Source organism: Pygoscelis adeliae, unplaced genomic scaffold, assembly GCF_000699105.1.
Source record: "Pygoscelis adeliae isolate BGI_AS28 unplaced genomic scaffold, ASM69910v1 Scaffold74, whole genome shotgun sequence".
Classification (NCBI taxonomy): domain Eukaryota; kingdom Metazoa; phylum Chordata; class Aves; order Sphenisciformes; family Spheniscidae; genus Pygoscelis; species Pygoscelis adeliae.
The window spans coordinates 3,105,535-3,117,870 of record NW_008824665.1 but is presented as its reverse complement, the minus strand read 5'-3'; the positions used below and the strand labels follow the sequence as shown (position 1 = coordinate 3,117,870).

Here is a 12,336-nt window from a genome sequence, read left to right as displayed (position 1 = left end):
TGTTTTATTGCATCTGTTTTTAAATAAGATTCAGCTTCAGACTAAAAATTCAGTGGCAATTTCAGCAGAGCTCGAGCGCTTTCTTGGGGGCGGTGGGGAGCTGGAGGGCTGCGCTCAACCCCCTGCCTTCTGCTTTTGCAGGGCATAACTGGAATCCGTTTTGCTGAAGGAGAAAAGTGTTACATCAAAGCTCAGCCAAAAGCTCACGTCCCCGAAGTTGATGCTATGACTAAAGCAAGCCTCTCATCTGAGCTGGTAAGGGGTAGTTTTTTTAAAACAAATCTTTGTATGGAGAGGGACTTAAGGGGGTATTTCAATACAAGTAAAAATGACATACAAAAACTGCTGAAGAATTCATAGAATCATAGAATGGTTTGGGTTGGAAGGGACCTTTAAAGTCATCTAGTCCAACCCCCCTGCAACGAGCAGTCACCTGTGGAGAGCTGAGGGTTCATTGACCGATGGCAAGGGGTCCCCGAAAGGTAAGGAAAGCAAGACTGGTGTCAGAGATGATTACGCTGGGTCCAGGGGCATGGCAGGAGTCTGCAGACTGGGGGAAGCCGTCGACCAGTGTCTAGCAGATCTGTAGGAGGCCTCAGTGACAAGCGTATCCACCTGAGATCAGGCTGTGCACAAGGCTGGAAGGGAGAGCATGGAAGAAGCAGTTGCTTTAATCAATGCAAAGAGGGATCGTGGTAGATCCAAGGAGATTTCTATGAACACTCTTGAGCAGAAGCAGGGATTCCATCGCTCAAGTCCTCCGAAATAGTCAATAAAGGGGAATTGTGGAAAACATTATTGCAAAAATTCAGCTAACTCAGAAGAAATAATAGTTAAAAAAAATTAAGAATTTGCCTTCTTAGGTGGCATCAGACTTCATTTTAGGACATTGTGTTAACTAAATTTCACGGAATCTGCAGCGCAACCACCACAAAAGCTGCAGTTCTCACCCAGATACCGCCAAAACCTCTCCTTACCTCACATCTGTAAAAAAGCCTATCGCTTTAGGAGCGCAAAGCCTGAGTTTCCCAGAGCTCAGACACCCAAACCCGTCGCTCACACGGGCGTGGCTCCGGTGACTTAAGTACAGCTGAGCCTGGATGCTGGCGGGGGTTCAGCCACTGGCAGGAGAGCACAGGAGATCCACAACCCCTTCCCCTGGGTTTGCTCCGCTCCCGAGAAAATAAAAGCAGATACAATCAGCTGGGAGAGAGGCACCATTAAGGCCGCACCTACCTGCAGCGCTGCTGTGATTACTGACCATCTACTTTAAAATGAAGGGAAAAACGGTCTCTCTAAATCCAATCAGCAAGGCACCAGCGATGTTACAAAGGCCCCTGAAGTTGGTGGGATTTTCCCCATGCTGGGGAAGAGATCTTGCCAAAATTCCAGGCAGAGACCTAGATCTTTCCCGCCTTGCCTTATTTTAAAGGCAGGCTGGGCTTCTTGACTTCATTAGCACTATAGCCTAAAGTCAAGCTTTCAATTTTTCATCTTTTTGTAAGAATAAAGTCACAGTCCTGAAGACATTATCCTAAAATAGTCAAAAAGTTATTTCTAGTCTTCTACCTGGCTACAGTAAACCTCTTTCCTTGGCCTGTTTTCTGTGTACCTTCTCCAAAGATGCATCACCTACACAACCGCTGCAATAAATTGCATGCACCGAGGCCAAAACAAGCAGCCGATTTAGTGCTACCGTTGGGATGTTAACCTTTTCCTGCTGCTCAACTTTCCAGGTTAGATGTACGGGAAATGGCAAAGTAGTATTTATTTTTCTGGAGCAAGTCCTCTCTCTGATAGGCATGTATTTAGAAGAAAGTATGCATATGCCATTTTCTTACAACACGTATCATAACCAACACTGCCTATAAAAATGGTTGATTAAAATAAGCTTTTATAGATACCCAAACTCTGCCTGCTCACAAGTCAGGATCATCTCAAACAGAAACAAAGGATATTTTTATTTCGGAAAACTAGGTTCAGATATTTCTGATGCTGATAAACGCTTAAGTGGGAGAATATAAATAAAGAGCACTTCTCACTAGACAGATTGGATAGCGAACTTAAATGACTTGAGACCTACAAAAGAAATCAATAAACACATTAAAGGAACAGCAACTCAATGGAATAAATCGATCTAGTCAGTTATATAACAAGTTTTGATGACTTTTATGGAAGCAATGTAGAATTTTAACTTTGAAATCATACTGGTTTTCATGATTCACAAGTTGGTTTTCTTTTAATATTTCACTGTTGCTATAAAATACTTACATATTTTATGTAAAATAATACTTTGAACTAACAACTTTAAAGAATCAATCACTGGCATTTTTCTACATTACTTTGAAGATATGAACCAAAAACCTGCAGGGTATACTTCAAAAGGGCAGGCTCCTTTAAATCGCACTTCAAGCTTTTGGTCAATTGAATTGCTTTTACCAAACGAGACCTTTAATCAGACTGATCACGTTGACTTAAAACTGGAAGCTGGAGCAGTTCTCAAGCTATAATCCTCTCTAAAACTTTTGAACAAGATCCCCCCCCCCCCCCCATTGAAAATACAATCATCTCTTGGGAGTACATCAAATGAGAACAGGGCATGATAAAAGATTAGGGTCTTGGTTTGAGCTGGCGAATTTCATTGCTGCTTCTGTAAATCTTCACAGTTTTTACCACCTGAAAAATCTGGTGCTTTGGGCTGAAAGATCTCTGACACCTAGTCCCTGTACATGGGGGAAAAGCCTTCCAAGAGAGAGACGGGTGAAATCTTAGCCCCAGGAAAGCTGACAGGAGTTTTGCCACTCATTTCAGTGGCGGCAACCTTTACTCAGGCTTTGGCTCAGTACAATCAGTTCACATTCATGAACTACAAGGATGCTTGGTATTAGCTGCAGCGGACGATTATACAGTTTGATGCCCAAGAATTAACAGCAAGCAGGCACATGAGTGTTCACTGAGCTAGCAAAGGATTTACGCTCTTCTATTTGCAGGAAGATGAAATCATGCCTGTGAGATTTGACGAAAACTCCCTTATCTGGGTGGCTGCAGACGAGCCTATCAAGCATAACAGTTTCCTAAGCCCCAAAATTTTAGAGCTTTGCAGGGATCTTCCAATTTTCTGGCTTCGACCAACGTATCCCAAAGGTAACACTTCTTATATCTGAAACATACGTTATCCCTCCCTTCATCTGAACACCTTCCCCCAAATCAGGTTTGCCACTGAGACTTGCACATCAGGGAAACCAGGATCCTTTCCTCCCTCACCCAGCCTATCTTCCCAAGCCCTCGTGGGCTGGTGCCGAGATTGCGGGTTTGGAGTTCACCCACACTTACCTAGACATTTGGTCTTCCAAACCTGCATTTCCTCAGACAATTTATAGAGCCAACGTGAGTGAGTTACACAACGAGATGAAGCATTGGCAGAGAGGTCAGCCTCCTTCTATAGAAGGACAAGACAACACCTTAAACTAGCCTCCAAAATTTTTAGGCAGCTGACACCAGGTAGCAGGAATACCATACCTGGCCAATAGTTGGGGAATATCAAGCTCCTGATCTGGGACCATAACCTGTCCTGTTTCCCACCTCACTTCTCCAGAGGATTTCACTAGAGTGGAGGGACAAGATACTTTAGCTAGGCAACTGGTAGATGAAGTTCATGAGGTCCTGGAGGCAGTCCTAGAACTGACGTACACCTGTCACCCAGAGCCAAGCTTAGCAAGGGTGTTTGGGAGTCACCAGGGAGATGGCAACTTCTCCAAGTAACTTCCAGGCCTGGGAGGAGAGGAGAAGGCTTGAAAAGATTTACTCTTCCTTGGTCCAGCTAATATTAGAACACTAAAGGAGGGGAAAAATAATTTGCATTTTAGAGCACCTGTGGATCCAAACTGCCAATATTTCCCACTTTTCTCATGAGCTTTCATGTCCCACTGGGCAACAAAAAAGCAGTATCAAAGCAGTCCAGAAGCTGTGTCCACCAGGTTCACCAGCTGCCCCTGGGAGCAGGGCACCAGTCTGTCACAAAAGCACTTAAAAAAAAATTAGATGTATACGACTGGTCTTGCTAGCGCTGGCAACTGCTGCTGGGTTAACATCAGTGACGACACAGTGGGTCAAAAAGCACCTCCTCACACCTGCTTTGCTTCAAGGGGAGGAAGGGGGCGGGGGGGAAGACAATCTCACACCCCTTTGCACTGACACTGGCTGCAGATACAACACAGGAAGGCAAGCAGCTCCCATGGGGATGCTCATCAATTTTGCCACCACACAGTTTCATCTTCCCCTCTGCCCGCCCCCCTTTTTAATATTTAAAGAAATCACTGAAACCTTAGATAACGTGTGGATAAATACAAGGACACACTGAAGATAAGATTATCCCCCCGTGATTATTTCTTCAGATAACCAAAGGAGAGAAATGAAGAGAAACAAACGCCAGTCAGAATCAAACTTTGATACGGAAGACTTGGAAGCTGCTACTGAAGAAGTAAATACCAGGTCGCCCACCACACAGCTGACTCAAGAGCTTGATCGCCAATCTAATGAAACCAGGCCAATGGGACAAGAAACTGATCAAACACTGAATCCAGACAACCCATATAATGTAAGTGTTTGCACTGTAATCTTCTTTCAGAGCCCGAGACTGTTGTGGACAGGTAATACTGGTGATGTGGGGTTTGTGGGGTTTTTTGGGTTTTTTTTGTTTTTTTAATTTGCGCAGTCTTTGCCTGTTGAGCTTTTCTCCAGAATTACAGACTTGTAAAACACCTAAGAAGTTCAAAAAAGTCTTCCCTCGTCCTCTTCTCCCTCCCTCACCCCAGTTTTCATTAGACTTCAGTCTGAAACAAGCACAAGCGCTTGAGGTGGCAAGATCAAGGCACGTTGATGCCGAGCTGCTTTTCAGGATTCAGGTCCATACAGAAGCAGCACTGGAGAGATCCAAGAAGCATAATACCATCTGAAAACAAACCAAAGCTGCTCTTCATCAGACAGCTGATCCCCATCATTTACTGACAATGTAAAGAGAGAGTCCAGTAGCTAGAAACATACTTTGCCCTCAAATAGAAGTTAGTATCAGAAGTGACTACTACAGAGGAAAGCAGTAGTAGTGTCTGATTGCAGAGATGAGGGTTAGGCCAAATAAATCTGTTTTCTCAGCCTCTTCTCTATCAGAGTAAATGGCCCTAGTCTAGCAAGCAATTCAGAGGAGAACCTGTTTAGAGACAGCAGCAGTGGGTGGAGGATGACTATCGCAAAACTTGTTCTCATTCTTTGAGACAAAGCAGCCCACAGAAAGAGCACAGAAGCCACCCCGCTGTGTCCCAACACCTTTGCCGTGCTGCAGGAAAACCAACTGTACGGTAGGCACCTTCCAGTCTACTGCACCAGTGCCAGACAATTTACACCCACCATTTGGTGCAGCAGGAGTAAGTCATTTTAATACACCGCTGTCACAAGATAAATGCCTCCTGCTTTGGAAATGAGTCCCAGCTTTGACTTGACATTTATGCAACAGCAGGAGATCATTATACTGTGACAGCATTCTTCCGAGTTGACATCCCTTAATTAAACTTAAATTAATCACTCCAAATAAAGTGGATCTAAATCGACTCTCTCACGAGGTCAGTAAAACAGCAGCGACACTCGAGTGTAACTTCTCCTCACAGCTACTATCGTGACCACGTCCATGGGGTCTGAGCTGCCCCGTCTCTGGAGGGCAGCAGCAGGACAACTGCGACGGGTCCGTTCTTCCAGCCAGAGGGCCCCTGGGCCAAATGGAGAAGGTCCAAGTCAGATACGGTCACCAGACTTCCCTCAGCCTGCAGGGCGGGATTCACCTTCACTAACAGTTATTGCATAGATGCCTATATCCAAGCTTTCTTTAGAGATCAATTAATTCAATTCAAAAGGACCATTAATTATACCATAGGTCTTTACTGTAGGATGAAATGAATCCTCCCTAGAGCTATTTCTCTTCACCCACTATAAGTGGAGTCTGGACGATGAGTTCAGGTGTAGAAGTTCACACTGCAGGTATCTGAATTCAAGGACGATGAATCCTGCCCAAGGGAATTACACCCTCCCTGCTCTCAGGGCTGGGAATGGGTCACTGGGGGCCTGAATGACACCGAGCCGTCACTAGCATCCTGTACAAGCCCAGACAAGAGATGGCACCTTTCTGTGCCTCACGTTTTTGGTGCGCTGCTAGTTTTTTTTTGAATGAAAAATGCTCAGGTAAAAAGCTGTGTTACTCCAGCATTTGCTCTTTGCTGCCGCTTTTCTTGAAATAACACCAATGGGAAAAGAACAAATGAGTTTCAAAAAGCAGAATATTCAGGTTACTTTTTTCCCAGAAAGGAGGAAAGGAATTTTGAAGGGTGAAGGCAGTAGCAAGAGCCTGCTTTTACATATTTTATGCGTGCCTTGCTCCATGTAACTCCTTACTGTCAGATACAGAACAGGCAGAATTCTCACCGTCCACAATGCACCTAAGTGTGGCAGAGGGAAAAAAAAGCAGACTGAAAGACAAGGGAGAAATATTCAGAAAATTTCAGGCTTACTGAATAGTTTCCTGGGAATGCTGTAAAAAGCATTAAAATACAAAAATTAAAGCAAAACATTAAAAACACAGCATACACTTCAGACATGGTCATCTACATAAGAGACCCAGATAACTGTATTGAAAATCTTTTCCATCACTAATATTTAAAACTTGGGAGTTTACTGCTGCTGGATCTTTTGCAAGGACTGTAGAAGAAAAACGAAGTTAGAGCTCCCTGTTGTTTCTTTCCATTTTACACGGGTGATTGCACCAATTCTACACTTCTACCAAACAGAGCAAGACAAAAGGGGGGAAAAAAAAAAAGCAAGATGCATGGGTCAGTCGGCGGGAGTTTTGTTAACTTCAACAGGACCAAGATTTCAGTGTTTGCCCTTTGTAGGGTTAACATGAGCATCAGTATATTCTACATTCTCTGAGAATGAGGGCACTGGGATGACATTTACTATTTTACGTTTCAGCAACTGGAAGGTGAAGGGATGGCTTTTGACCCCATGCTGGATCACCTAGGTGTGTGCTGCATTGAATGCAGACGAAGTTACACACAGTGCCAGAGAATTTGCGAGCCTCTCATGGGCTACTACCCATGGCCGTACAACTACCAAGGCTGTCGTACCGCCTGCCGAATCATCATGCCCTGCAGCTGGTGGGTCGCCCGTATCATGGGTGTTGTGTGAGAAAAAGCAATCAGAGCCTTGACAAAATAAGCAGGAACGCAATGACGACAAACTGGTAAAAGACTACAACCAAAGCAGCAGTACCAATCCTGGCTTTTAAATCAAAGCGTGGGTTACTGCACCAAAAGCAAGGTCAGATATTCTAACTGTAAATAAAAATCTTAAGTTAATATTCCATTAGCTTTACAAATGACAAGGGTATACTAGTACTTACTGAATTCAAAAACTAAGACATCCCAAAAAAAGACAATATTAAACTTTGCTCACAAACTGGTTTAGCAGTCCAGAAGCTTGCTCATAAATCCAAATTCAGCCTTTCATAACAAACCCCTCTCTCCGCGCTAGATGTGAAAATTTATGTCCAATTAGGCAACTAGCTCAACTTGTACACTTGGGAGTACCTTTCATCCATGTAGCTTACTTAAATAAATCACAAGTTGCTCCCCGTTGCTATTCATACCGAATTGCCGGGTCATTACGAATGGTTATAAACCAATTACAGCATACCTTTCCCACAAAGCTGCTCTGGGGGACACGGGAAAGCACACATTGTGCTAAATCGGAAACAAACGGCAGGAAAAGGGGCTGCGGAAGGGAATGTGCGTGGCTGCAGAATCAAAACGCTTCGCACATCCCAACATCAAAGAAGCCCCAGCATCAAGAATCTTGTATCCATGATACCACTGTAGTGTCTAACAAGTATCTGCTATCCAGCTTCTACAGCAAAAGTATTTACATGCAGTTGCAGACCAAAGAGTGTCAAGACCCTTCAGAATCTACAACAGCCACTGTATTTATAAATCCTTGAACTAGACACTTTTGACAGAAGATTACAACCCCTCTTTATTCCACGTGGATAGCAGCCATTCATGCTAGCTCCTTTAGCTTCGCTGAAGCTAACCTCCGTTCCCTGCAAGAGAAACTGCTTACCAGTGAGACAAAAAAAAGAAAGAAAAAAAAGAAGGGTTTCTAACCTTACCCTTTTTGCTTAGGCAAACTCTGCAGTTATTGGGATTGATCCTATTACATATTAAATCTCTAAGGAAGGTACTAAGCTGAAACACTCACAAAGGTGGAATGACTTAGGATTTCTAGACTTGAAAAACAAAGACAGAGGTATTACACCACCTTCATCCATACTATATGCCTTGAACCCTACCAATGAGTTTACAGAGCCATCTACATTGGCTTTATAAACAGAATGGCCCAATTTTTCTTAAAGTTCACTTTCTGGACCATTCATTTTTGTGATTAAACAGCTCTTGAGATGTTGCAAGCCTAGTAATGTTATTAACACTGCGTGACACACAGAAAAAAAGGAATTAATTTGACATAATCGTGGCTTAAAGAAAATAAAGACAACCTCATGTGGAATGCTAAACTGCATATCTAAAAAGCAAAGTGTTAAATGAGAATAAGATGAGAATAGAATTCAGTATTTTGTTCTATTGTAGCTTTTTTTTTTAACATAAGCTTCACCTTCCCTTAATCTGAAGAACAGACTCGCTTTGAAATATTTAAATTTAAAACTTCTTAAAGTGGGATTTCAAGGCCTGTTCAATTTGAGTTTCTGCTTTTTAAAATGAAAATGACCTTGATCATTATGTTGTTTTAGAAGTACGTCATTCATATGCTTAGAAAAGTCGGGTTTCCTCTTTTTTTTTTTTACTGCAGATAAACAAATACATTAAAAAATGGCAATCGTTTTCTGTGCTTTTTTCAATGTAGAAAGTGTAACAGTACCTTTACGTACATGTTCAAGAACTGTCTGGAGAGAAAAACAAGGGGATCAGAAGTGAAACACTGAAAGCAAAGAGAAGGAAGTGTGACTGTATATATGAACTAGACTGTTGCTGTCTTTTGCATCTAAGGCCATCTTGAGGCAACCCATGACCTGCTTCTCCCTGTGTCCCACCAGTAAAAAAAAAAGTCTTCTTCAGAAGATGCTAAAAAAAACGATCCTGTAGGCAATTTCCATGTCTACACATTTGTAACAAAATTAACTCTTCCTAAACAAAAGCTTGTATCAGCTGTTTTCTATAGGCAGTCACAAAGCACGTAAGAAGTAAAAAAAGCATCCTGCTCATGGATGCGTTAAACTGTCACGTACAGCATGTACGTCCTGGGAACTCTTCTGTGCGCACCATGCCAAGAAAGCTCCAGTGATCGTAAGAGAAGCAGATACACCACTTACATGGTCTGTGGCTAGTAAAGTGGCTAGTAATGTAGCTAAAAACTACAGTTGGCAAAGAACAGATTGTTGATTGGCACATCAGGGTGGACAGAATCTCTGCTCAGAAAGGGCAAGAGTTAGACTGAACCAGTAGCACCACCATCGTCTGCTTTCGAGAGGCTCAACTGATCTTTCACAAGCACTGCACGTATACCAAAGATGAGAGAGGCAGCCTTAAGCTACAACAGACAGGCATCTTCTGTGACCCCCAAGAACAGTAGCAGAGAGTAATCCCATCTGTGGTATTAAATAGGAAAGCTACTGTTACCTCTTGCTGTCCTGTTCCTGTATTTGCAACAGGACTACAAATCAGAGCACTGAGGTGAAACTGCCTGGGTCTTCTAGACAGTACTACCTACAGATGACCAAAAGGCTTGGAATAAAAACCTCAAGAGAAGTTTGAACACAATTAAAACATCATCCGCTCTGTCCTTGCAGGCAGTTCTCTGTCTCCAGCCAACTCATTGCCAGTGCTGCAACAAATTCTGCTCATCCTCTCTGGTCCCGAAGGAAATCCCCTTTATCACCGATATCTTTCACAGCCTCTATTCAACCTCCAAGCTCCCTGCTATCTTTCCCTTGACCTAGGGCTTCTGGAACCATTTTGTGTGTGTGTTTTGTCAAGAACAAAACATGTACTGTTCACAAAGTTCATGAAGCACCTTCCCCCCAACTTTACAAGGAAGTTTTACCTATTGCTTTAATCCAATCCCCTCCTCCCCAAAAAAACCCCAATACCCCCATAAGGCAAGAAAAGCTGCCATTATTGGTTCACCTAAATTTTAGGGTGGAATATACACACACGGATTATCTGTCTGTGCTCAGAAACATGCTGGAATTATGTTTAGACCTGCAAACTTTGCTCACAGGATTGAAATGGACAGGGAGGTCTAACACTTGATTGCTACAAGTTTTAGCCTGAAGCTAAAGCATTATATTTGCATTACATATGCCTCAAGAGTACATAAGTAGCAATGCATTTTATTTTACTTTTTGCTTTAAGCTAAGTGAATTGAATCCCAAAGCACTGAAACAGTACCCATTTAATACAAGAACATATTGCGCTTATCTGATGAAATACTCCCATGGACTTTCTGTAAGTGAAAGTAGACAGAGGAACCCCTACTGTGTTCTCTTTGGTAAGTAAGAACAACTTGATTGGCAGAAAACATCCTCAAATTACTTCTTCATTTCTATTTAAGAGATTTTTATCTAGGCTTTTCCCATAGCAAGTCTTTGCTAAGTGCTGTTAAGCACTCTGAATGACATTTATAAAGCAAGGCTGGCCAAGAGACAAGAACCCAATTTTGCGGCAAAGTGAAGTGCTCAGACGTTTGTCTTCCTTCTACATTAGAAAGGAAGAAATGCCTTTCAGAGCATAAATTAAAAAAAAAAAAAAAGCAGCAAAGCTCTCATCTAGGAGAATCAAGTTCAAGTCTGTTCCAAATCAAGTCAACTTTAATGTTAGCATCCCATTGGATGGCAAATGCTCTAGATATTGAGCAACTAGCTACTCAGAATTCTCTGAAGGGCAAGAAATTCCCCACTGAAGCTAACAAAGCTTCACTGAAATATACCACAAGTATTCCCTTTGAGAAACTCTCCCAAGAAGCAAATGTTGTTCAGTAAGAGTCAAGAGATAAGGCACACACAAAAACCTTGCTAAACTCAATCCATCTTCCTTCATCATATTCAAAGACCAGGATAACATTCAGTTCTGAAGGTCATCAAATTCAAGCTTTGGAAAACATGAGTCCATTCTGAAGCTAAAAGTGAGTCAAAAAGAAATCACTGTCCAGCTTGCACTATAGGATAATCATGATCTGAGCGTATCAAGAAACTGCAGTTACATCAAGACTGTAGTCATAGTCTACAGCTGCCAAGTATGACATTCTGAGGTTCATAGCTATGGCAATACATCCAAAAACAAGCTCTCTCTAAGACTTGTGAGATTTTACAATCTTGGTATCTATCTACTGCACAGGTATATTAACAATACTAGGAAAAAAAACACTGCAGTTTCCCACCATGACTGCAAAACCTAAATTCCTAGTCCACAGAAGGAACGGAATACATCCTTTCTTCCTCCTCCTTAGTCTTCAATCATCTTTTACATACATTTATCACTGTAACAGCTGCAGACTTCACTCGTCCTATTAAAACACTTGTTCTAATAGCCTTTATATTTTACCAAGCTCATCCAATTCTCACTGTAGTAAAATAACGTATCAAATACAAAGAAAACAGACAGAATAACAAACAATCTGGAAAAAGCCTACATAACTAGGAATGCAAGGAAAAGTAGCAAACTTAAAGCAGCACCCATTGGTTAGCAAGGAATGAAATGGCTTTCAGGGGGCTGCCAATATTTGCAATTCATGGGGTTTTCTAGAGTCTTAAAATATTCAGGTGTATCTGAATTCCCAAGAGACAGCGGCACGTGGACTAGGCAAGTTTACCACAACTTTGTAAGAAGCCCTTCAAAGAACCACAGAATGGTTGAGGTTGGAAGGGAACTCTGGAAGTCATCTTGTCCAACCCCCCTGCTCAAGCAGGGCCACCTACAGCCACGGTGCCCAGGACCATGTCCAGACAGCTTCTGAGCGTCTATAGACCCTTGCAGACTTGTATCCAAGCATAGACAGCGTTTCTTACATTTCTCAGTTCTTTTTCTGTAAATGCTGTTATTTAAATTTTGATCATGATGGAAAAGCTGAACTGATGGAAGCAATTAAGGACACACGGGCTCTCCTCTAAAATATAAACAGTTTCCAATATTCTGAAATAACAGAACTTAAAGCAACTGCTTGCTATCTTTGATTTCAGGCAATTGCAATAGATACTTCTTTTTGAATATAGAAGGCAGACACAGG

At 42.3% G+C, this 12,336-nt stretch overlaps 1 protein-coding gene across 1 annotated transcript in view; it reads left to right on the top strand.

Annotated features, from left to right (window-relative positions):
• Positions 1-7,230, top strand: part of LECT1 (leukocyte cell derived chemotaxin 1) — a 15,294-nt gene extending 8,064 nt beyond the window's left edge. Inside the window, exons 3-6 of the mRNA XM_009322860.1 lie at positions 142-255; positions 2,991-3,144; positions 4,395-4,597; positions 7,015-7,230. Of these exons, the coding sequence (XP_009321135.1) occupies positions 142-255; positions 2,991-3,144; positions 4,395-4,597; positions 7,015-7,230 (687 nt within the window). The remainder of the gene's footprint in view (positions 1-141; positions 256-2,990; positions 3,145-4,394; positions 4,598-7,014) is intronic.
• Positions 7,231-12,336: the final 5,106 nt, after the last annotated feature.